The sequence below is a fragment of the Entelurus aequoreus genome, linkage group LG15, assembly GCF_033978785.1.
Source record: "Entelurus aequoreus isolate RoL-2023_Sb linkage group LG15, RoL_Eaeq_v1.1, whole genome shotgun sequence".
Taxonomy (NCBI): Eukaryota; Metazoa; Chordata; class Actinopteri; order Syngnathiformes; family Syngnathidae; genus Entelurus; species Entelurus aequoreus.
In genome coordinates, this window is record NC_084745.1 from 18014691 (window position 1) to 18041688 (window position 26998).

The window sequence follows — 26998 nt, forward strand, 5'->3', positions numbered from 1 at the left end:
AGTAGACCCATAATAAATTCATAAAAGAACCAAACTTCATCAATGTTTTTAGTGACCAACAAGTATGTGCTCCAATCACTCTATCACAATAAATAAGAGTTGTAGAAATTATTGGAAACTCAAGACAGCCATGACAGTATGTTCATTACAAGTGTACGTAAACTTTTGAACACGACTGTATATAAAATAAAATAAAAAATAAAGCCCTTCATTAACCTGGGATTTTGAAAAAAAATTTAGAAGTAGTACTTAAAAGTACCTAACAGCAGTTTTGAAGTGCATTTGTGCTAAAGAATGCTGATTGGTGGAACATATGGTGCATGTTTGGTAGTGTGCAGCTGCAGGCGTGTTTATTTCAATATATCGACCAGAATTACCCAAAATTACAGGAAATTACCTGCATGGATGAAAAACAAGTTTTGGTAATGTTTGTATATACAATATGTTGTGATGCAAACTGCTTTAAAGAGTACGTATAAGAAAAAAAGAAGCTGACAGAAAATGGATATACACGCATGCAAAGAAACATGCTTTAAAAGGCATTCTTCTCTTCTTGGAGGAGGAGCTTTACATTCTTCTGAGCCAATCAGGACAGGCGGAAACAGGTCAGGTAGGTGAAGAGAACCTCATAGAGCGTGCAGGCAGTGCACAGAAGCCAGGAGGTAAGAGGGCAGCCATGCCATTGACACATTTACTTGCACGATTGATGCATTCACCAGGACTATGCATGTGTGTGTGTGTGTGTGTGTGTGTGTGTGTGTGTGTGTGTGTGTGTGTGTGTGTGTGTGTGTGTGTGTGTGTGTGTGTGTGTGTGTGTGCACGCGCACATGTTGGAGTGTGTATCAGTGCACAAATAGGGCAATGCCATTTTTGTCACCAAGCTCAAGAGCATTTAAGGTTGTATTGCTTAAATCATCACTTTTTTCAATGAAGTCTGGTATTACACCCAGAGTTGTTCATCCATCAGAACATTTTCCACTCTTCGGGCCTCATCGATGTTTAAAAATACACTCAAATGAAGGAGAGTCAAGTGCGGTGACACTATTTGACTATGTCGCGGTCCATCTACGAGTGCGTCCGTGTGTGGGGATGGAAAGCAGGTCCCCTCTGTGCGTATCACTCGTCTATTTATAGTGAGAACAAATCCCAGATATGAGAGGAATCCTGCCACCACTTAGAGGCAGGAGAGAAGGGAGAGGAGGCGGGGAGAGAGAGAAGTGAGGAGATGGGGAGTTGAGAGGAGTAGGGGACTCATAGGAGGAGGCGTGTGTAAAGTCAGCCATCCGTCAAAGGAGTTTTGTGTCATCGGCAGGTAAGTTGCATGTAGTTTAGTCAGGAAGGTTCTCGATGTGTGTTCAGATCTAAATAGGCGCTCTGTCGCAGTATTGAAGTTGTTCAGGTTCTGCAGGAGTGCTTGGATGAGTGGAAAAGTGAAAGGGATAGTGTGGTTTTGCAGTTTTGCAGGGCATGGAGGTCAGCTGCCGTTCTCGTCTTCAATGCTTGAGCTTGCACCTGTGTGTGTGTGTGTGTGTGTGTGTGCGTGTGTGTGTGTGTGTGTGTGTGTGTGTGTGTGTGTGTGTGTGTGTGAGTGTTGTATCACACCAAGGGTCGTGTGTGTTATTGTTGTGGCACAAGCAGCACCCTGGAAACCGACCGAGCAGAGGGAGCGAGAGCCCCCCCATGCAGAGGCTGCCCGTAGATAAGCTTAAATAGGCCACGGAAAGTTCTACAGTTACACGCCACTTCATTCGGGCTGATAGGAAACAGGCGCTCGCTTTAGCCACTTCATTAGGCACACCTGGATGATTTCATGAAAAAAAAAACCCTGCCTTTAGAAGAGTAATACCGCAGTGTGAAACTGTAACGCCTCCTACCAGGCCAGGGGTCGGCAACCCAAAACAAATCTGTCTGGAGCCGCAAAGACTGAAAAGCTGTATATAAGTCTTATAATGAAGGCAACACATGATATAAGTGTCTATATTAGCTATAATAGCCTACTATCAAAATAACTGTGTGTCACAGGCTGAAGGAAATCTTTGTTGACAGAAATGTTGAAATTTAATATTTATTCTACACATTTTTACAACATTAGAAACCATTAGTAAATCAGAGGCTACTCAGAAGGTGAGATAACTCCTGGAAATGACTGGCTTTTAATGGCCAAAGGTATAGATGTGTGTGTCCAAGTTAAAGGAAATGGCAGGCTGTCTTCTTTTAATAGATTTATTACAATCTTTGGCAAGCTAGGTAATGTTTGCTGTGGTCTGGAACAACATGGCACACAAACAACTATCAGAAATGCAGCCAATATTACAAATGTGTCATGAGACATGCAAATATAAATTATATACAAAGAGGATAAAAGTAAAGGATATTAAATGAGCTGAAATATACCTACAAATGATGCAATATGTACATACAGCTAGCCTAAATAGCATGTTAGCATTGATTAGCTAGCAGACATGCACTGATCAAATATGCCTGATTAGCACTCCAACAAGTCAATAACATCAACAAAGTTCACATTTGTGCATTCACGCACAGCATAAAACATTTGGTGGACAAAATGAGACAAATAAGTAGTGGAAGATTTAAACATGTAAACAAACTGTTGAAGAACCGCCAAAATTAGTAGGACAAAACGATGTTCACCAAATACTCTCATCAGTGAAGCATACACACAAACATATTAAACAGTGGGCTTTGTAACAATTGGGAAGATTTGTGTCATGTTTGTCCTCAAACAAAAAACATGCTAAAATAAAAAAAATATTTTTCCAACCATCTTTTTCCATGTTCAATCCTTTTTTAAAAATGTTCCAGGGAGCCACTCGGGCGGCACTAAAGAGCCGCATGCGGCTCGAGAGCCACGGGTTGCTGACCCCCGCACTAGGAGCTGCACATTATAAAATGTAAACAACGTGGGACTTTTTTGGTCCATTAATCCAGACGGGCTCAGAGGACACTGATGTCAGGCCTGTCGAATAATTAAGACTCCAAGTCTTCAACTATGGGGGCCAGATTTCCCAAAAAAAAGCTATTAGTCCTATTTTGTTTATTTCGGAGAACCAGCGTCCTCTGCAGTAGACATTTGATTTGGGGTCTATTCATTTTGTTTGTTACTGGAGCGCTGTGCTCTTTTTAAGGACCTTCTGCAAAAATGTGAATTTCTCACAAGTATTTTTTAAACTGAACTCACGGGCCACCAGTTGAATAGCCCAAATGATGACAAACAGAGGACCTAAACTAGAACCTTGAGCAACACCACTAGTATAACTGAAGAATTTGGACAGATGACTACTGACTGCATCTGAAGTAAACAATATACAGCAACACCTTACTTACCAAATTTAGAAAATGACCCGTTTTGTACAGTGTTGATGTGCTTCAAAGATGAGTAGGGCGTAAATGTGTTTCTGTATAGTATTTCTCCAGCAGCAATGGTCATGTGGTGACATAAATTATGGTATTTTGAGAGGTAATTATTGAAGTCGGACATCACTGAAGGCCCAGGTGTGAAACGCACAGCCCGCCACTGATACAACGGCATTGCTTTTAGGAATTTGCTGCAAAAATGTTTGTCTACCAAGTTTGGACCTGAACTTGGGGTTCATTATGGTGTCATTCCTGGGCAAAATTTGGTCCCCTGGCCGCCAATTGAATAGCTGCTCGAGTCCAACCCCTGATTGGTTACAGAATTGACTAACTGCGTCCTTATACTTTTGTCTATTTGTGGCATCCATGCAAGTTAAAAATGCATAAATGATTGTTACTAAACCAGTTTTTTGTCCTGTGTAAAGGAACTCCACTTTTAAATCAGCCCATAATACGGTATTCCCCCCAGCTGACTCAATTGGATGCTGAAATCGATCTCTTTTATTGTACCCCCCACCCACCCCGCTCATTAATGATGCACACGGCAGTCCCTATCTACCGGCCATTCTATGGCACGGTCGCTACGCAACGGAAACGCTAGCCAGCAGGCCGCACACATCGTCACATGACCTGCGAACATACGCACATAGATGCTGAACGTCTGTGTTCTCTGCAGGTCAAGTGGCGATTATGTCCAAGCGTCCGTCCAACGTCAAGGCCCTGCAGGTAAAAAAAAAATAAAAAAATAAAAAATGTGGTGCTTGGTGTGCATAGGAGTGTGTCTGTGGCCAGAAAACGGCCAAAATATTGTAATAAGCCGTTTGTATATGCCAGTACATGCAGACTATAGACCTCACTTCAAGTTTGCCACTTGTTGCTAGGCAGATTTCATAGAATGTTACCATTGGCACTCTTATACTCCTGAACCGCTGCGCAAAAGAGTGTCAAAACTCGCACACTTGCTGTGTTACCTGTGCTGTTATATTTTCTGACAAATGCACCACAAGGTGGCGCTGTTATTAAACCCGATGACTTGAATTTTCTCACACGCTGCTTTAGAAAACAACTCAGTGCAGTGCTTCTCAATTATTTTCTGTCATGACCCCAGCCAGCGGGGAGGATTGTTTACAACACACATGTGAGTTCCGTTATTTATTTAATCACATTATTATCAAGGTAGATGAATAAAATGAGGAGAGACACCATCTTAAACCAATTTCCATGTTAAGTTGATTAAGTCAATTTGTAACATTTAATCCTAATGGGACAAAGGCAGACTTTTTTTTTGCCCTTTTAGTAAAGTTTTGCCGTATTTTGGCCATCATTTTTGCTGTGTTACTCCATTGTACATGATTTATCCTAGAAGTTTTTTTTTTTTCACGTTTCATTTTTAAAATGTCAATGTCCAATTCTTTTACAGGTGTATGATACACTGGTACTTATTAAATAATACCCCCAAACCAAGCAAACAGGACATGAAAGTCCTTATTTTTCAAAATATTTTTATTTTTACTTTTTTGGCTCAGATCTGTCAATCAACCTCAGTCCTATATCAAGAACACCAACAATGTTATGCTTTTTTAAAATGTTAACCCTTTGAAGGTCTTTTGATCAAATGCTGTCACAGTTTTAAATTTGTATGAATTAGCACGGGACAAGCGGTAGAATATGGACGGATGGATGGATAGCATAACATAACAAATGACCAATCTAGACCTGTGACATTATCTACTGAATGAATGAATGAAATAAGTTTATTTCGGTCATATAATCAACCATCAACCATTATCCATTTTGTGTGACCAGATTTACACACAAAAAGAAAAGAAAAGAAAAAGAATGACCGAAAAAGGAATAGGCTGAAGCCAAAGCTTATATTTGCCTTTCCTATACCTCCACTGAAAATAAGATTGCCTGGGACATCACCGTTAAAAAAAAAAAATCAATGGGATGTAAGTAATCGTTGCTATATTTTATAATATTCAATTATGTCACCTTTCAAGGTTTTCTTGATTAAGAACTTATCTAATATCTAAATCAACTAACCAACTAATCAAAAATACCTTTAATGTTTGATATTTGTGTTTAGGACTGATGCAGATAAGGTAAAACAAAATAAAGAATGTTTTATTCCTCTTATGTCCTACATGTCCTTGAAGGTAAATAAAATGTAATGTCCCCAGATGGTTAAACAAGATTGCTCAGTCTGTGTGATCCACAATACACAGGAAAATGTGCAAATGATTCACTGGGTTGAGCATTTTTACACGGCATTAACTGTAAACATTGGTCACTGGTCAGCTTTATCAACTTACTCCTTTTCAAAAGGAGATGTCTTTGTTTGTTTTGTGCAAAATGTGCAACATTATTGTAGCTTTTCAGAAGGGAAGAACAGTGCATATTTGTATTTACTGCACAGTGCATCAGTGTGGGTGTTTTCTTTATTCTTAATTCTTTCAAACCTATTACACATTTGTCTGCTTTATATAAACAGGTTTAAACTTCAGTGCAATTCGCACAGAAAATCTACAACAACAACAGAAGGAGATGATTTTATTCATATTTAGTACATATCTTTTTAAATCTGGGTTTCAAACTCAATATTACTCCTTTTAACTCTAGTTCAATGTTGAACTAGGATCTGTACATGCAGTAGAAAAAAACATGTTGCAAAGAGGTAGTAGAATGTGCATAAAACACACCAGTCCTTCCTCATTTCCTACCGAAGTTACAGTGAATCCAAAGATCATGTGTGATCATACTTCTGGGGCTTTTTATTCTGGTTATCGTTAGTTGTTTTCATTGCCACTGACGACTTCGCTAAAATAATTGGCCCCTTATGTAATGGTTATACAACATTGAGGATGTCTGCATTACATGTATGCTAACATTTTTGAGCCCGATGCATAGGGGGCGCCACACATTTCTCGTTTACAGTGATAATAAACGCACTGCTGGAAAACAAAGAAAAGACAGGAAGAGTCGGCAGGAAAATGACAATTATGAGTTTATTTATACACAATAAGAGAAATATAACCTTAGAGCAAAATCAAATTCAAAACATTTGTATGCTCGTACAACACTTAAAACCTTTAGCATATCTGTATGTGGAATTGAATTATGGAATTGATTCACCAAAGAAATGTGATTCATTTTAAGAAACGGTTTAAACTACAAGTGTTCACAAATTACACAGAACAAGAATTATGATGAACATCTTGAACCCTTTTTTTTTTATTGAGACAAAGATTATTAGGGACTGAGTCCCTTTGGGACAGAGGACCCCATTGTATTTCTAGCGTTTTATTATTATTAGGGACCGAGTCCCTTTGGGACAGAGGACCCTATTGTATTTCTAGCGTTTTATTATACCGCCGCCTCTTTGAGCTGTAATTTGACCCCCTTAACATGCTTTAAAACTCACCAAACTGGACACACACAACCGGACTGGCAAAAATTGCGATCTAATCAAAAAACCAAACCCCAAAACTCAAAATTGCGCTCTAGCGCCCCCTAGGAAGAAAACACAGACAAAACTGTCTGAACTCCCAGTAGGAATGTCATAGAGACATGAAACAAAAACCTCTATGTAGGTCTCACTTAGAACTATATTTCATACACTGACAACCCCCAGCAAAAACCAACAGGAAGTTTGCAATTCCCCCTTCAAAACAAAAGTTGTGTAAAAACAGTCACCTTTTTTTCAAACATTATTTCCTCTCAAATTAGCCCAGGAGAGAGATTGAACCCTTCTGATTAAATTACTAATTACTGCTCCTGTTTGGATTTTATGAGCCCTCAAAGTCGGTCCGGTCCATCGCTGCTTGCAGCTTTAATTTATGTATTTAATATTTGTTTGCTTACTATGGTATATTATTTATTTATTCACTGTTCTGTTACAGAGAAAAAGGAAATTTAATACAATTGCTATGGTATGAAAAGGAGTAGGATTAAATAAATTCTGCTTCCTCCAGCTCCTTTTCGGGTGTGCTGTAATGAAACAACTGGAATTGTGTGATGCATTACATTGTATCGTATGCCTGTTCGAAATAAACTGAAACTGAACTGAACTGAAATAAATTCCGAAAGTGCCTTTTTAAAAATAAAAAAATTGTCACTGCTAAGCTAACATGCCGACACTAAAAATGGTTGGTTGTTTGCATTCAAAACAAAGAGTCCACTTATATGTTTAAGTTTTTATTGGTGAAGGCAAGTACACTTCTTTATGACACTGTGCATGTACAGCAAAGAGTTATAGTGCAGCGTTGTAGCGAGGCAGAGTGATCAAGTATACTGTATGTTTATACTTAACTTTGGATGTGTTGCCATGGCTTCTCGTCTCTCTCGCTCCCCGTTGTGCTCGTCTAACCATGAGTCGGGCATTTTTGTCTCTCCAACACAAGAACAGCGTCACAATAATGTCATAATATTTAGAAAAGACATGCCAACTCGTATATATTGTAACATCTTTAAATACATAATTTCCATAATAAACAGCATTAAGTATAAACACAAAGGACATTCCACGGAATCGGTGCCATTTGCACACCCAAGAAATAACTATAAAATGTGTAAATAAAATGTATAAATGCTCAATAAATTTAAGTTTAAACATTTTTTTTTTACTAAGAAAAGTGTCCTGCGCATTGATTATTTAATACATACTATATAAAATAAAAAATTAAACTACTAAAATTGCTTGTCCTCACTTCCTAAAATTAGATATTACTATGAAATATAATCATTTAAATGCAGTTTAGTTTAGTTTATTAAGGATCCCCATTAGTCTACACCAGAGTGGAGACTATTCTTCCTGGTGTCCAGGCAAAAAACATCACACAATCACAAAACAAAAAACATCACACAATTACAAAACAAAAGATTACAATGCAGTACAACATGATCAATAATAAAATGTTGTAATACAAAAAAAAACCCCTAAAAAACATTCTGCTGAAAATGATGGAAAGCGGCACTCTACATAGCAACTGGCGCTGTGGTCAAAGTTGGAACTGCCACAGAGCACATTTGAAAATATTCAACACTTAACTGCCATCTGGCGGCTAAAGTGGATAGTGCGCACTCTAAATTTGTCACGTTTCATGTGTGAGGTAAATCGCGACGAATGGGGCCATATGAATCCTCTTCCTACAGTTTATTAATTGATTAATGATGGGGGTAAAATCTCAGCACAGTCCTGTGACCTAAATTATTTTTTATGTTATTATGTTGTTGTTGTTGTTGTTGTTGTTGATGAACTGTAATGTGCTTAGTGCCAACATGTTATCAACATAAATGTTATATTTCATTTATATGCCCATTATATGCTAGAAACTGACTGTTGTTACTTTCAGTCCTGTTACTCAAAAGACTTAGAAAGCAAAAATGAAATAAAGTGGCTTGAGATGGGCCAATGCACATTTTTTGTAGTTCAAAATGTACCTGGTGAGATTTAGAGTTGCAAAAAGACAGAAATGTATGTTTATTTTAAGAGCGTGCAACAAGCAAATGGCACCGATTCAATGGCAGGGCCCAGAAATACTTCAAGGCTTAGCTCAGGGGTGTCCAAAGAGTACTTGGAGCTAGTTTTTCATTGGCCCTCAGTATACTATATTGCCAAAAGTATTTGGCCACCCATCCAAATGATCAGAATTAGGTGTCCTAAACACTTGGCCCGGCCACAGGTGTATAAAATCAAGCACTTTGGCATAGAGACGGTTTCTACAAACATTTGTGAAATAATGGGCCGCTCTCAGGAGCTCCGTGATAGCCAGCGTGGAACTGTCATAGGATGCCACCTGTGCAACAAATCCAGTCGTGAAATTTCCTCGCTCCTAAATATTCTGGGTTTGGAGGTTGCCAGGAGAACGGTACATTTCGGACTGCATTGTGCCGAATGTGAAATTTGGTGAAGAAGGAATTATGGTGTGGGGTTGTTTTTCAGGAGTTGGGCTTGGCTCCTTAGTTCCAGTGAAAGAAACTTGGAATGCTCCACTATACCAAAACATTTTGGACAATTCCATGCTCCCAACCTTGTGGGAACAGTTTGGAGCGGGCCCCTTCCTCTTCCAACATGACTGTGCACCAATGCACAAAGCAAGGTCCATAAAGACGTGGATGACAGAGTCTGGTGTGGATGAACTTGACTGGCAGAGTCCTGACCTGAACCCGATAGAACACCTTTGGGATGAATTAGAACGGAGACTGAGAGCCAGGCCTTCTTGACTAACATCAGTGTGTGACGTCACCAATGCGCTTTTGGAAGAATGGACAAAAATTCCTACAAACACACTCCGCAACCTTGTGGACAGCCTTCCCAGAAGAGTTGAAGCTGTAATAGCTGCAAAAGGTGGACCGACATTATATTGAACCCTATGGGTTAGGAATGGGATGGCACTTCAAGTTCATATGTGAGTCAAGGCAGGTGGCCAAATACTTTTGGCAATATAGTGTACATAGAATTGAACCAAAAAAGTAAAAAGGTGTAATGCAACAAGAAAAATGTAACATTTTGATATAAAGATAACACTAATCATAATAGTAATACACTCTGTCACCTATAACACAAATCTGACTAAATTCTGTCTTTTCCTACCACATTTAATAAATAGATTCTTTGAATTTCAGTACGCAAAAAGGTTTGGACACCCCAAGCTTAGCTAAACAAACACAATAGCACGTTAAGATTAGAATAGATCAAAACACGGACATTGTTTCCAAAACTGAAGCTTTTCCAACATCATGGACACTCACTTAACCCTTGTGTAATTGTCTCAACATAAGATGCATGGTTCCTTTCAATCTTTGGTTGCACCCAGCGGAATGTTTAGGCGGTGATTGTTAGCGGCAAACATGCGGCGGATGGACTCTCGAACAAAAATCCTCTTTCGTCCAGCACGCACACGTTTTCACTGTACACTGAGTTGTGTCCAAAGTCGGGACAAGATTAAGCTCCTTTTAGGGGGAAGACTGGAGGAGACTATGACTCGTTTAGTCAAGACATAAGGGGGGCTTGTGGGGACACTCTCTCTCACACACACACACACACACACACACACACACACACACACACACACACACACACACACACACACACACACACACACACACACACACACACACACACACACACACACACACACACACACACACACACACACACACACACACACACACACCTCAAGTTTCTCAATGGGCTGTCTTGCGGTCCTTCAGGCTAATCTGAACATCCCGATGGGAGCTCTGCGTCCAGGGGCGGGACATCCTGTGAGGAGGAGAGAGGAGACGGGAGAAGCACACGAGGTAAATGTCCACAAAAAAGTGGTAAAAATGGATATGTGCGCTTATCCAGATCTGCAATAAAATAGTAGGTTCTTCCTTTCTCTTGTCCCACCCCGTCACATAGTAATCCTGATTTCTGTTTCTGTCATCCACATAGGCTCACTCGCCGCCGGACGAGAGGTCCGGGGACGCGGCTCACACGCCGGAGGACAAAAAGACGTTGCCGGGCGCCGTCAAGCTGCCGGGGCCGGCGGTCAACCTCTCGGAGCTGCAGAACGTCAAGAGCGAACTACGCTGGGTCACCAAGGAATAACACCTGTGCTGCTGTGCAAGGTGACGGTGCACATCATGGCTGTATTAATGTCGTAAAAAGACGCCTTGTTCAAGGCCCAGACAAACTGGAAGTAGCAGCTTATGAGGGGGAAGGGGCAGAAGAAAAGGCCTGACTTATTCAAATAGCAATACAAATGTTTTAGTGTATTTACATGCATAATAGATGAACATTTTTAGAATACAACATCTGGCAAAAAGGATAGAATCAGCAGACTTGGAGGATGTTCATTCACTTGTTTAATTTTGTAGAAAAAAGCAGGTAACATAGATGACACACAACTATAGTCATTTCCAAGTGCAACTTTCTGGCTTAAGAAACACTAAAATAAATCAAGAAAATAAATTGTGGTAGTCAATTAAAGTTGAATTTTTAGAAAATAAAAGACTCACTCAATTCTTAGGGAAAAAAAATTAGGAAGTCATTAAAACAAAACAAAAAAACTAAAACACACCACTGGTACTTTGTTGCACCACCTCTGGCTTTTATAAAAGCGTGCAGTTTGTGAGGCATGGACAAGTGACAATCAGAACATCAATCTTTCTACAACTTTCTCTGATTGCTGTTGTCAGATTAGCTTTTGCAGGTTGGAGTCTTGTGATGGATCATTTTTTTCCAATTTCCACCACACATTTTACATTGATTGATTGAGATCCAGACTATTTTAAGGCCATGACAAGATGACTTACAGTATGTATCTTTCTTCAGGTAAAGTTTTTACACTTTTTGCTCTAAAGCGGGGGTGTCAAAGGTACGGCCCGGGGGCCTGATCACGCCTACGAACAGGTTTCATCCGGCCCGCCGGATGAGTTTGCTAAGTATAAAAATTAACCTGAACATTTTTGAAAGAAAGAAACAGCTGTCCTATATGTGTCCACTGGATGTCGACATAGCAATTCTTTGTAGATGATGCTACAAATGTACAAACTAAACCACATGATGTTAGTACATCAGTCGAGGAAAATGATCAAACTACATAAATAACATCCGGTTATTTGATTTTGATATAATTTTTTTATCTTGATAGATTGAAAATTAACACCAATGAGTTGACTGATGAACATTATCACATAATTTATTCAGAAAGTATAAATAAGGACAAGTAAAGGTAGAAAACTATTAACCGCAACATGTAAGTGTAAAAAAAAACAACAACATTATGATTTGTACAATTTGTACAATGTGCTTGTTCTATTTTTAAACAAAGAAGACAATCTGAAGTTGTCTTTATTTTTAAGTTATTGTGCCGTGATTTTATCAGTCCGGCCCACTTGGGAGTACATTTTTCTCCATGTGGCCCCCGATCTAAACTTAGTTTGACACCCCTGCTCTAAAGCAAGATTCATTACCATCTTGAAAAATGATATCATCCTCAAACATCCTTTCCATTGATGGAATAAGAAAAGTATCAAAAATGTCCACTTGTGCATTCATTGAAGATGTAATGACATCTACCATTACCTGACATGCAGTCTATATCATCCATGACTGTGGAAATGTGCATTGTTTTCTTCAGGCAGTCGTCTTCATTAATCTCATCGGAAGTACACCAAACAGAAGTTTCAGCATCATCACCTTTCCCAATGCAGAGCCACGCTTTATCACTGATGATGACTTTCATCCAGCCATCCATAGTCCACCATTGCTTTTCCTTAGCCCATTGTAACCCTGTTGTTTATGTTTAGTTGTTAATGACGACTTTTGTTTAGCTTTTCTGTGTTTTAATCTCATTTCCTGTAGGCGCTTCCTTACAGTTTGGTCACAGACGGTGACTCCAGTTTCCATCCATTTGTTCTTCAGTTGTTTCTCTGTGCATTTTCTGTTTTCAAGACGTATTGCTTGAAGGTTTCTGTTTTGGAACTTTGATGTTTTCCTTGGTCTACCAGTATGATTGCCTTAAACAAACTTCCCAAGTTGTTTGTACTTGGTCCATATTTTACACACAGCTGACTGTGAACAATCAACATATTTTGCAACATTGGGTGATGATTTACCTTCTTGAAGATGTTTGATAATCCTCTCCTTTGTTGCAATTGACATGTCTCATGTTTGAGCCATGATTCATGTCAATCCACCAGGTGCAACAGCCGTCCAAGGTGTGAACACTCACTTTTAACTGCAGACTAATGAACACATTTCATCTAATGCAATCTAATTCACTGTTTTAGCTTTGGAAATGAACATTAACAGGGTGATTCCATTTTTCTCTCCTCTAGAATTGAGTGATTCTATAATAGTTTATACATCTAAAAATTAAACCCTTACTGACTACCACAATTTGAATTCTTGATATATTTTAGTGTTTCTTACAGACAGTTGCCATTTGAAATGACTACAGTTTTGTGTCATTTCTGTTACTTGTTTTTTCACCACAAAACTAAACTGAATGAACATCCTCCCAGTCTGGTGATTCCATCATTTTTGCCAGGGGTTGTACACTGAACAAAAATATAAACGCAACACTTTTGTTTTTGCTCCCATTTTTCAAGAGTTGAACTCAAAGATCTAAAACTTGTACTATATACACAAAATACCTATTCCTCTCATATACTGTTCACAAATCTGTGTTAGAGAGCATTTCTTCTTTGCCAAGATAATTCACCCCACCTCACAGGTGTGGCATATCAAGATGCTGATTAAACAACATGATTATTGCACAGGTGTGCCTTAAGCTGCCCACAATAAAAAGGCCACGCTGAAATGTGCAGTTTTATCACACAGCACAATCCCACAGATGTCGCAAGATTTGAGGGAACGTGCAGTCGGCATGCTGACTGCAGGAGTGTCCACCAGAGCTGTTGCTCTTGAATTGAATGTTCATTTCTCTACCATAAGCCGTCTCAAAGGCATTTCAGAGAATTGGGCAGTACATCCATCCGGCCTTACAACCGCAGACCACGTGTAACCACACCAGTCCAGGACCTCCACATCCAGTAGATGCATCTCCATGATCATCTGAGACCAGCCAACTGGACAGCTGACAGCTGCTGCAACAATTGGTTTTGATAACCAAATAATTTCTGCACAAAACTAAGAGAAACCGACTCAGGGAAGCTCATTTGCATGCTCGTCATCCTCATCGGGGTCTCGACCTGACTGCAGTTTGACGTCGTAACCGACTTGAGTGCCTGACATGTTGGAGAGGTGTTCTCCGTGGCGTTGTGTGGGAGAGCAGTTTGCTGATGTAACGTTGTGAATCAAGTGGCCCATGGTGGGGGTGGGGTTGTGGTAAGGGCAGCTGTATCTTATAGACAACGAATGCAAACGCATTTTATTGATGGCATTTTGAATGCACAGATACCATGACGAGATCCTAAGGCCCATTGTTGTGCCATTCACCCGAGACCATCACCTCATGTTGCAGCATGGCAATGCACGGCCCCATGTTGCAAGGATCTGTACACAATTCCTGGAAGCTGAAAACATCCCAGTTCTTGCATGGCCAGCATAATCTCCGGACATGTCACCCATTGAGCATGTTTGAGATGCTGTGGATCGGCGTATACGACCACGTGTTCCACTTCCTGCCAATATCCAGCAATCTGGCACAGCCATTGAAGAGGAGTGGACCAACATTCCACAGGCCACAATCAACAACCTGATCAACTCTATTCGAAGGAGATGCGTTGCACTGTGTGAGGCAAATGGTGGTCACACCATAAACTGACTCCTTTTCTGACCCCCCATCCACCAATAAAGCAAAACTGTACAGTTCAGACTGGCCTTTCATTGTGGGCAGCCTAAGGCGCACCTGTGCAATAATCATGCTGTTTAATCATCATCTTGATATGCCACACCTGTGAGGTGGGATTGATTATTTAGCAAATAAGAAATGCTCACTAACACAGATTTAGACAGATTTGTGAGCAACTTCTGAGAGGGATAGGTCTTTTGTATATATAGTAAACGTTTTAGATCTTTGAGTTCAACTCATGAAAAATGGGAGTGAAAACAATAGTGTTTCGTTTATATTTTTTGTTAAGTACAGTAATAAATACATTTGGCATGTTGGTTTAAGAAGGTTTCATGTAGACTCGCAGTTTTTGATGTGCTCTTTGATGCTATTTCTTGCAGCAGTATCATTTAGCGTCACATGAGGGCGCTGTAGGACGCCCAACCTGCAACGCCTCTTGCTTGTGGGCAGGCGGGATTGAGTCAGGCTCTATTTATAATTTGTGTGTGTGTGTGTGTGTGTGTGTGTGTGTCACATTAGCGATGTGTGTGTGTGATTTGACACTCTCATGTCACTAAATAAGGTCAGCAAAATATTATATATACACGTCTCAGGAGGACACAACACTGTGGTACAGCACTGTGATCAGGATAACATATTATATTACAAATATGTTATTAAATTAAATTGAATAAAAATACGTACAATATTTTTTATTTTAAAAATGTATTTGCATATAATAAAAATTTAATTTGATTATGAATTAAAGATAGCATAATATACTTAATTAAATACTAATAATTAGTACAATAATATATTTATTGCGGTGCATCATTATCTTTGTTTAGTCAAAGCAGTTTTTCAGTGTACTGGAATATCTAAAAAAGTGGCCATCTCCAACATGGAGATAATTATGATTGTATGTACTGCATGCATACACATTTTTTGCAAGCCAAGAGATTGTGTTTGTGTTTTAGGATCAATGTTTAGGTGCCGAGGAAGGACAATAAAGACTCGCCTGCTGCGGCTGTGAAGGCGCTTCCACGCGTTTGGCAACATTAGCAGCTTTGTGTGACCCGCTCAACATCAACAAACACCTCTCGAATTATTGAAATCATTCATACAAACGCAGCAATGACGCAAAACAGCAAAGACACTTTTCAGTACCTGGCATTCTTTTATGACAATCTAGCGATGATGTTTTGTAAATGGCCGATTTTACGTGTTGTACTTTTTTTGGTCTTATCGTGTTGTTCTAATGAAACTGACATCTGCAGGAGCAATAAATCTATTTGGTTGTGACATCTATTTATGACCCCAAAATAATCTGTTTACCGCACAGCCATCACATTTCAGCAATGTATTATCGTCTAATGGAAAACAAACTTGGATACACTTAAGAGTAGTCCGTGTACAGAGACTGTATGACGATGCTGGAGAGCCGCAAGAGTATTGTGTGTTGTCTACAGGCAGTGGTTGAATCAGTCTGGGAGATGCACGAGTGCTGCCAACACAAGGGGGCAGCTGCAGTTCATTGGGAGGGAAACATGAATTCCAACATATACGGTGGCATTGTGAACCAGAAGATGATCACATCTCTTTTTCTTCTTGAGTTTAAAGACACACAGTAGCCCCTTTAAATGTTCGGGATGTAACAATATGAACATTTCTTATCACGGTTATTGTGACCAAAATCATCCCGGTTATCAATATTATCGTGGTATTTTTGAATGTGCTCAAAAAGTACTTCTATACAATGATTTCCTTTTTTTTTTAATAATCAAAATAAATAAACCTACTGTAAAATTCACGATGTTGGATGTTTTGTGTCTAATGATTCACTAATAAGAGGCTGGCGTTGTCGCTTCCTACTCTTTTCAGCACTGTAAAAACAGCTCGTCTTGTGTCATACATCAATCACTCTGTTATAAGAGAGCACATCTTGCAGGTTCAATATGCCCAATTGAACAGTTTGGTTGACAATAATGTTTTATACAAGTTTAGATTGGGGAATGTCGTTCCTTAAGCTAAAGTTCCAATGATACACTAGATGTGGTGAAATGATCCTCTGCATTTGACCCATCCCCTTTTTCACCCCCTGGGAAGAGAGGGGAGCAGTGAGCAGCAGCGGTAGCCGTGCTCGGAAACAATTTTGGTGATTTAACCCCCAATTCCAACCCTTGATGCTGAGTGCCAAGCAGGGAGGCAATGGGTCCCATTTTCATAGTCTTTGGTATGACTCGGCCGGGGTTTGAACTCACGACCTTCCAGTCTTAGGGCGGACACTCTAACCACAAGGCCACTGAGCAGGTTGGGGAAAGACGTTAATGTCTCTTGTATTCATGTCTATGGATGTTCTCATTCATCCAGGGGGCATTCAATCGATTGCAACTGGAACTAGATTGATCATAGAACTAGATTGGTTCGATCTTGTCTAGCAGCTGGAGCCAAAAACCCAACCATCTATACTCCAACACAGACCTGGGCAAATTAAGGCCCGGGGGCCACATGCGGCCCGTTAAGTTTTTCAATCTGGCCCGCTGGACATTCCTCCCAAATGTTTTTAAATCTTTAAGATGGAAAGTGTAGCTGCCATTATGATGTGCAGTGATGTTTTCACATTACCGCAAGTCTTGAATTATACAACGTATTTCAATGGTTGGAATCAGCGCTTTTGCATTATATGCTAGTTACTATGGTCATCTAATTAGTTACTATGCTTATCTAATTAGTTACTATGGACATCTAAGTCACAGTAGCTCAGACGAGGCACCAAGCAGGGTGGGTGGGGAGCGTTTCCACAGAGTGTTTCCAGAGAGGCCAGCCTGAAATGCGGGTGTCAGGGACAGACGCAAAGGAGATTTTTACAACAAAGTTCTAAAGCTTAGTGATATATCAGATACATCAGATTGTAGTTGTTTTTTTTTTACCCTTCGCATTCATATTTCGCTGTGTTTGATGCATTTTTGTTGCGTTTCGCTTGATTGTAAAATATGTCGATAGAGAGGGGGTGTGACGTTCATGTGTTGTCAATATTCAGTGTTTTATCGTTCATAGTTAATATTGTAAATCCCACATTCTTTATTTTCATGTACATTCTGGGTGTCTCATTCAGTAAAAAAAATTTAAAATTCCATTCCGTTTTTTAAGGCGGTCTGTCATAACGTTTTTAGTGTTCAATCAGACATTATTGTGAGGTTTTGTATTAGTGTTCCTAAAAATAGATATACCGGCCCCCAGAGAATTTTTTTTTTCTAAATTTGGCCCCCGAGTCAAAATAATTGCCCATGCCTGCTCCAACACAAGGAGAGTTCAGCCCTATTGTCACTAAAAAAACAACTGTTGAGATGCAAAGGAGCAACACCTCTGTCAATGCCAACGATAGTCGTTAAAGAGGAATTTCCTGTCGTTAGCATAGAGGTATGGTGTGGCAGAAAAATTGCGATGGAAACACCACTACCCGCCCAAAATCAGTCCTTAGCCTGGAATCACCCACGTTGGCATTTTTTTTAGTTGTAAAAATAGCACAAGAGTAACATCCATGTTAGCATTTAAGATAGCAAGCCAGCGCCAGTTTGTCTGTGAGTTTATCAAAGTGCGGCTGTGAATTACGGTTTTTGGACAGTTTATTCAGGAGTTTACCACTGTTATCATTAATACCGTTACATCCCTACAGCATGTCATGCATTGTCTTCCTGACAGAACACACTTTGTTGATGTCTTTAAAATCAATAGGCACAAAACTATCAACATTTTATGGTCTTTTGGCAAAATGGTAATGTTCTGCCTACAGGCAAGCTCGGTGGTAGTAGTGTCAGAAGGGAAAGGAGCGAGGCTGCACGAGTGCTGCGGTATATTCTTGTGTTGCCACTAATTTAGACAGTGGTTGCTGTGTGTTGACTCATATTCAGTGCATTGCACACCGACTACTCTAAAGCTGACTTTCCATAGCATTGGATCTCATTATATTGGTGCACGTGTGCCTACAAAATGTTTGAAACACCTTTCATCAGTACCTCTCTTAGCTCTTTATCCATCATCGCACACACTCATGCACGCACACACAAACACACAGGAAGGGAAATGCAGAGCAGCTGTAGCTAAATTTAGCTTCCATCAGGTCAGGGTGCAATGATAACATCCACATGGGACAATCTGACTTTGTGTGGTGGAGAAGAAAGTGTCAGAAAAAGGCACGATGCTTGTTTTTGCTGAGTTCGAGTGCAAGTCTTCCGAGAAAATAACCCAAACCCACTCCTATGTGGGCACAAGCACTTTTCTCTGCAGTCGTGCATCTATTAAGAAACATGCAGAATGTGAATAATAGCGTGTGCGTGTGCAATAAAACACGATGGTGTGCACGCTGGTGAGTATTGCACAGTAGCACACAAACACTTAGTAGCAGGACATCAATCAGGCGGTAAACATGCTGCAACCCGATGAAGTGACTTTATCTCCGCACCAAAATAAGCACACAAGCTTAGCATCCCGATCCGTGTTGTGACACACAAGGCGCCCCTCGTCTTGTCAAAAAACAATGTTGTGTTTGATGTTTGATTGATCAAGTTTTGTCAGTGTTTCTTTTCCGGTCGCCATGGTGATGAGGGCTCAGATAGGTGCCTTGGCGACGGTGCCCTTGGACTCAGACGGGCAGCTGTATTTACCAATGAGTTCATCCACTGGGATAGACACTAAACCCTGCCAAGGTGTGTGTGTGTGTGTGTGTGTGTGTGTGTGTGTGTGTGGTATTTGTGTGATACTCCCACCCGAGCACAGACCGAAAGGGCAGCGGACAAAAACGAAAGAGCACATTCAGAACATCAGGACAGACGAGACTGGAGGTACTCGCTGTGTTTGGCAGGACTTGGTGGGGTTAACCTCGCCATCACCATTTGGCATGTGTGCTGCAACCAACAGGAGAGTTCCGTAGCTGCTCCTGGTTGTCTTTCATCTTCGGGATGGACGGCTACTCCCTCCTCTACAGCTCGACCCACAGAACCGAGCTGCTGGGGCGCTTCCAGCGGCTGCGCTCGGACGGGAAGATGTGCGACGTGGTGCTCGAAACCGACGGCGCCTCCTTCCCCTGCCACCGGGCCCTCCTGGCGAGCTCCAGCGATTATTTCTGGGCGCTCTTCGGGGAGGCCACGGCGGAGAGACTAGCGCGGTCTATAAGGCTCCCGGCGCTAACGTCCAAGGGTTTAGACGCCATTTTGGACTTCCTGTACTCGGGCTGGCTCAGGGTGTCACCCGCCACGCTCCCAGACATTCTGGAGGCGGCGAGGTACCTGCAAGTGGACACGGCCGTGGCCATTTGCGAGCGCTACATCACCGATGGGCTCAGCGTCGAGAACTGTTGCAGCTATGCTAACCTAGCTGAGCACCATGCACTTCCTGATGTGCTGGATGCCGCCAATTACACCATCGCCGCGGAGATGGCCAATCTGGTGCAGGAAAGAAGAGACGAACTTCTCGGATTGAACGTCCAATCGTTGATGGCGGTGCTGGATGCCGATGAAATCCCTGCAGTCAAGGAAGTGGATCTCGTCAAACTGGCTCTGGATTGGCTGAATGACAACGGGCCCCTCCCACCGCTGCAATCCAACCTCCTGCTAAGTCGTCTCCGCTTCGGGTTGGTCGCTCCTTCTGACCTTGCACACCTTGGCCACGCCCACAGAGCCATGGCCACACCTTTGATAAGAAGCCTGGTAACCCGGGCGCAGGAGTACCACGGAACAGGCTCTGCTGGGCCGATACGACAGAACAAACAGTCCACACTGAGGGCGCCGCCTGATCGCGTGCTGCTTGTCGGCGGCGGACCTGGCCCGGATCGACCGGAGCAGCAGGTTCTGACCTTCAATCTAAAAACCAGGAAGTTTACGTCCCTGACTTCCTGTCTACCACTAAAGCTGAGGAACCACTGCGTGTGTTCCCTGGGGGGCTTCCTCTTCGTGGTCGGCGGGGAAGTGGTCAGCGAGGCGGATGAGAAGCCGGTCACCGTGGAAACGTCTAATCAAGTGTGGAGGTACGACCCCCGCTTCGAATGCTGGCAGAAGGTGGAGCCCATGCTGCAGAGGCGGGCCAAGTTCGCCTGCTGCGCCATGGAGGACGCCATTTATGCCATCGGAGGACAAAACGCGGATTCCAACGTAACGGCCGCACTGGCCTCTGTCGAGTTCTATGACATGGCAGCAGGGGCGTGGAGGAGATGCGCGCCCATGCCTGGCCCGCTCCACGGCCATGCTTGTGCCGTGCTGGATCACGACATCTACGTGTCAGGTGGTCTCTCAGGCAACGGCATCATAATCCCGGGCCAGAGCCAAAGCAGCAAGGAAGTTCTATGCTGGGACGGCATGGGAGGAGCCTGGAAGAAGAGGGCTCCCATGTCCATTGGCAGGTTCAGCCACCGCCTGGCGACCGCGCAAGGTTACATTTACGCCCTCCTGGGGATGTACGAGCCATTCTGCGAGATCGAGCGCTACGACCCGCGAGAGGACCAATGGACGCGCCTCAGGCCGCTACTTGCCGCAACCTTCAACTACGGGATGGCGGCGACGCCAAGCGGGAGCCTGGTGGTGTTCGGTGGGACGAAATGGAGCAATGCGCGGGAGGTAGCGGTAAAGAGCGTGCTGGAGTACGACCCCAAGAAAGACCAGTGGAGGGAGATTGCTCAGCTGCCTAAACCCCTCACGGGAACGGAGTGCACCATACTGCCGATGCCCGACTAAAATGCACAACGTTCAAATTAGGATCAAATTCTGCAGACTACATTTAATGACCATTTGGTCAACAACACTAATATTTTAGCTAGTTGAGCTACGCTAATCATGCCACAGTTCTAACGTTTAGGACACAGATCTGAAACTGAGTAGTGAGCCAATGACGCAAAACACGTTGAATTGTTAGCATTCACAATCTTCCTCTTCCTTCTTTGTTCAACATGTTGACCAGCAGCTTCAAATGTGCACTATCACCCCCTAAAGAACTGCTGTGGACTAACACCGACTTACAGTTTGAACGCTTCATTGGTTAGTTTTGGTTTCCCCCTTGCAGCTGACTCAAGTCTCTCAAATTGTATGATGTATCCTCAGCTAGAAGGAGTACTATACTTTTTTTGAAACTTTGCCCATCATCCACAATCCTTATGAGAGTCAAGAACACACACATTATTCCCTTTCTATGAATTTTAAATAGTAAAGAACTGTTATTAAGGGGTGGCTAACAAAACAGGCAATAGGGATACCGTGTATTGAGCTTATAAAGCCCATCAAAAAACCTCCAACAAAGTTGTATATACCGTATTTTTCGGAGTATAAGTCGCACCGGAGTATAAGTCGCACCTGCCGAAAATGCATAATAAAGAAGGAAAAAAACATATATAAGTCGCACTGGAGTATAAGTCGCATTTTTTGGGGAAATTTATTTGATAAAACCCAACACCAAGAATAGACATTTGAAAGGCAATTTAAGATAAATAAAGAATAGTGAACAACAGGCTGAAGAAGTGTACGTTATATGACGCATAAATAACCAACTGAGAACGTGCCTGGTATGTTAACGTAACATATTATGGTAAGAGTCATTCAAATAACTATAACATATAGAACATGCTATACGTTTACCAAACAATCTGTCACTCCTAATCGCTAAATCCCATGAAATCTTATACGTCTAGTCTCTTACGTAAATGAGCTAAATAATATTTTTTGATATTTTACGGTAATGTGTTAATAATTTTCACACATAAGTCGCTCCTGACTATGAAAAAAACTGACTTATAGTCCGAAAAATACAGTACATGCTGTAAATATTTAAGTAATGTAGTAACAGGCACATGTATTTATACATACAGTATTTTGGTCATTTTAAGCATTACCACAACTTCTGTCCAAGTTGCATTTATTTCACAGAGTGCATAGCAATGGTAGTGTTCGTTGCTATGCACTGTAGGAACATATAACAGTGACTTACAATGTCCGCTCTCATTGGGATGCCAATTGATGGGATGGTTGTATATTTCAGCACTTGTGCTGTCCTTGAGCTTGAAAATTCAATTAATCCTCACTCCTCAAAAAAAAAAAAAAATTTGAAGTTGAGAGACATAGTATCGAGTTGGTAGAGTTTGGATTTTCACAAACCTTTTACTATACATGTGAAACGTATGATTTATAACCTAGCATTAACTTTTCCTAACTCAAAAGCAATACAGCAGCAGAAGAAGCATTAGCTCCTTTGCAACCAACGTTATTAGCAGCTCAAGCTAACTAGTAGATCGTAGCTGGCTACACGCTATTGTGGTCGAAGAAGCATTGTGAGCAAGGCGATGTGTCACTATGCCAGAAAAGTAGTTCCTTGGTGTTAACGCTTACAGTAACAATGTAGCTGATGCTTGGTCAATATACATGTGACAGCATGTAAATGGAGCCTTGTTGGCGCTTTTGGATGGTTTTTTTTAGAGCGCTTTATAGGCAGAGTAGATCGATCACATTGCGTGCATTGTTAGCCACCTCGAACTAGCAGTTTTTCCAAAATTTAGACCACACAGAAATGAGACAGACATGTGTGTTCTTGTCTCACCGAGGTATTGTGGATGATACACAAAATTTAAAAAAATGCAGTTCTCGTTTAAGAAAGAAGACAAGAGTCGAGAGCTCTTTAAGGACAAGGTGAGGAGGTTTAGCGGGATTGCAGGCAATACCGTCACAGATAAACTGGGTTGTCAAGCAGAGGAGAGAGGTCAGAAAGGTCAAGAAGATACGCCAGCTGAATATTTTGGTGATTAAGTAGCGTTTATTGATTAAACTTCAGCATGGAACCGGTTGTGTTTTTGATTTTTCGTTTACCTGGCACCATCAAAGCGGCACAACGAGGTCCCAATTGCTGCAGCAACCCATATTTGTCCTGAAATAAACCAGTGCAAAACTAAAAAAATAATGATGATTTAGCTGACTTTTGCGAGTGTTTATTTACAATTTAGAATGCATAAAAAATAAAAAAATATGTGGGCTTTTCTCACATAAAGATTGTGAATGACAGGAAAAAAAAGAAAAAATGTGCAGTTCCCCTTTAATGCCATAAACACAAAAACAACGCATCTTCCTCCAAACGACCAAACTTTATTGATCCATCCGCTTTATACGACAGACGTAAATACTGCTTTTTTAATTTGATTTGTAGCTTGATCATAAAACACTCCTAAAAACAATCTCATAGTCAGCATCTGGAGGTTTAGAGCACGGAAAGTACTAAGAATAAATATATACTAACGTGCTTATTTACAACAAAGACAAGCAATGGCAGCATGGAGAGAGCATTCAGCTTTTTGTGCTTAATTGTTGTGGTTGTGGGACTTTGTGCTTGTTTATATGCTAACCACTCAGCGACCAAAACATTAGGAACACCTACTGTAGCCACAAATCATCAGTTCTTGTTGAGCTTTGTACCTAATGTTCTGGATGTTTTTTCTTAACAATACAACATTTTAATTTAGTCCAGAGACGGTCAACTAGGGAAAAATACAAATGTGGTCTCCTTTGCAGTTAAAAGCACCTCATACAAACTATGAAGAAATATTCTAGAACAGGGGTTCTTAACCTTTTTGACGTTGGGGCACAACTTTTGCCCTACAGAGGGACCCGGGGCCCAGTCAAATATTAATACTGAATTAATATTCTTACTCTTGATTGTAATCATATTCAATAATTATATCTATCCTACTTACAGTTTAAAATCTTGTCAAATGATATGAAACCGTGTGTTAATCACAAAGATTATAATCAAGGCTGATTACAAGATGAAATACGAATCAAAAATGCCAACTCATAAAACCTGATGAAAAATAAATGTACATACTATTTTGCAGTGCTAAAATTAAAGGCCTACTGAAACCCACTACTACCGACCACGCAGTCTGATAGTTTATATATCAATGATGAAATCTTAACATTGCAACACATGCCAATACGGCCGGGTTAACTTATAAAGTGCAATTTTAAATTTCCCGCTAAACTTCCGGTTGAAAACGTCTATGTATGATGACGTATGCGCGTGACGTCAATCGTTGAAACGGAAGTATTCGGACGCCATTGAATCCAATACAAAAAGCTCTGTTTTCATCTCAAAATTCCACAGTATTCTGGACATCTGTGTTGGTGAATCTTTTCCAATTTGTTTAATGAACAATGAAGACTGCAAAGAAGAAAGTTGTAGGTGGGATCGGTGTATTAGCGGCTGGCTGCAGCAACACAAACAGGAGGACTTTCAGGTGGATAGCAGACGCGCTATCCGACGCTAGCCGCTGACCGCATCGGTGATCGGGTGAAGTCCTTCGTTGCACTGTCGATCGCTGGAACGCAGGTGAGCACGGGTGTTGATGAGCAGATGAGGGCTGGCTGGCGTAGGTGGATAGCTAATGTTTTTAGCATAGCTCTGTGAGGTCCCGTTGCTAAGTTAGCTTCAATGGCGTCGTTAGCAACAGCATTGTTAACCTTCGCCAGGCTGGAAAGCATTAACCGTGTATTTACAGGTCCATGGTTTAATAGTACTGTTGATTTTCTGTCCATCCTTCCAGTCAGGGGCTTATTTATTTTGTTTCTATATGCAGTTAAGCCCGATGCTATCACGTTAGCTCCGTAGCTAAATTGTTTCGCCGATGTATTGTCGTGGAGATAAAAGTCACTGTGAATGTCCATTTTGCGTTCTCGACTCTCATTTTCAAGAGGATATAGTATCCGAGGTGGTTTAAAATACAAATCCGTGATCCACAATAGAAAAAGGAGAGAGTGTGGAATCCAATGAGCCAGCTTGTACCTAAGTTACGGTCAGAGCGAAAAAAGATGCATCGTGCACTGCACTCTAGTCCTTCACTCTCACGTTCCTCATCCACGAATCTTTCATCCTGGCTCAAATTAATGGGGTAATCGTCGCTTTCTCGGTCCGAATCGCTCTCGCTGCATTGAAAACAATGGGGAAATGTGAGGAGCCTTTCAACCTTTGACGTCACGCTACTTCCGGTACAGGCAAGGCTTTTTTATCAGCGACCAAAAGTTGCAAACTTTATCGTCGATGTTCTCTACTAAATCCTTTCAGCAAAAATATGGCAATATAGCGAAATGATCAAGTATGACACATAGAATGGATCTGCTATCCCCGTTTAAATTTAAAAAAATCATTTCAGTAGGCCTTTAATACATTCTAACTGAATTAATAATAAACAACATAAGTTTCCTAAATAAACTGCCAATGAAATAATGAAAGGAAAAATACAGTTTCTCCCCTTAAATTATAATTTTTGCGCTTAAGAAACATCTCCATGACTTTAGCTCCAGACTTCTTCTGTTTGTTTGAGATTGTCATTACTGCCACAAGTGGTGGAAAAGTGTAATACAACCAAGAAAATGCGATATTTTTGGTGGCCCTTTAGATGGCGCTCGAGGCCCAACAATGGTTAAGAAACACTGTTCTAGAGTCTTATTTAAAACCCAACTGCTTCATTCCACGATGAAGAAGAAGAACAAGGCAGCAACACGTGACATATACGCAGAAAACCACAAGTAATAAAAGATGTCCAAAATGTTCTTGTGTGTGTGTAAAAGATGACATTTTAGTCCTGTCAATCATCCCGGCTCTATATTGTCCATTGCTTTCTCGCAGGCGCGCACGTGTGTGTGTGCGCATCAGACATGGGTCTCAATGTAGGAATGAGTGTGGGAGAGCGAGGGTGTCAAGGGGGGGCCGGGCTCGGACTCGTCGGCCTCGCTTGGCGGCAGGGAAAAGAGCTCGTGATAAGCTCGCTTCCACTCCTGGAATTCTGTGGACGACAGCTGGGGGTCGCCCAAGAGCCTGTCAATCAGCGCTAGCTCCCCCTCTCTGTCCTATGAAAGCGCACAAACACAGGAGGGAGGAGTCACTTTCTGTAGTTTTATTGATTTGTTTGGATTAAAGCCTCTTTTTGTTTAAAAAAACAAAAAAAATAGAAACAAAAAAACGCAGACACACGGAAAGCAGGACAAAGACTACAAAGTCTGTGGTAGTTTCTGTTCAACTTCCTGGTTTGTTCGAAAATTACGCAAGAACCGAATGAAACCAATCTTCAGGTGTGGCATGAACGAAGGAAGAAAGCATTATATTTTAGCGCAGCTCAAGACAGTAGGTTTGTTGTAATAAACCAATGTGGAAAAGACAAGAATTTCTTTTACTCATGTTTGTATTGGCAAAGGGGTGTGTTTCTGTTCAACTTCCTGGTTGAACAGGTACCCTGGTACCCAAATGACCCTGATCAAAAGTTTACATACCCCAGTGACTTTGATCTTATAACATGCACAAAAGTTGACACAAACAGG

At 41.3% G+C, this 26998-nt stretch overlaps 3 protein-coding genes across 8 annotated transcripts in view; 2 read left to right on the forward strand and 1 right to left on the reverse strand.

Moving 5' to 3' along the window:
- smpx (small muscle protein X-linked) overlaps positions 1–16454 on the forward strand; it is a 28581-nt gene extending 12127 nt beyond the window's left edge. The window contains exons 1-5 of one of the 5 annotated variants that reach the window (XM_062020931.1): positions 645–662; positions 4052–4101; positions 10591–10677; positions 10814–10989; positions 15638–16454. In XM_062020931.1, the coding sequence (XP_061876915.1) occupies positions 4066–4101; positions 10591–10677; positions 10814–10969 (279 nt within the window). In that variant the 5' untranslated portion in view covers positions 645–662; positions 4052–4065 and the 3' untranslated portion in view covers positions 10970–10989; positions 15638–16454. Of the gene's footprint in view, positions 1–644; positions 663–1207; positions 1313–1399; positions 1474–4051; positions 4102–10590; positions 10678–10813; positions 10990–12503; positions 13426–15637 lie in introns of those variants that run through there. The other 4 variants (XM_062020930.1, XM_062020928.1, XM_062020929.1 and 1 more) reach the window with 4 other exon arrangements.
- Positions 10399–26998, reverse strand: part of cnksr2a (connector enhancer of kinase suppressor of Ras 2a) — a 78019-nt gene continuing 61419 nt past the window's right edge. The window contains exon 24 of one of the 2 annotated variants that reach the window (XM_062020921.1): positions 10399–10639. In XM_062020921.1, coding sequence (XP_061876905.1) covers positions 10592–10639 — 48 coding nt within the window. In that variant the 3' untranslated portion in view covers positions 10399–10591. Of the gene's footprint in view, positions 10640–23424; positions 26531–26998 lie in introns of those variants that run through there. The other variant, XM_062020920.1, reaches the window with a different exon arrangement.
- On the forward strand, positions 19525–21443 carry LOC133630400 (kelch-like protein 34). The gene has a single exon (XM_062021972.1). The coding sequence runs from the start codon at positions 19619–19621 to the stop codon at positions 21383–21385; it is 1767 nt and encodes a 588-aa protein (XP_061877956.1). The 5' UTR covers positions 19525–19618; the 3' UTR covers positions 21386–21443.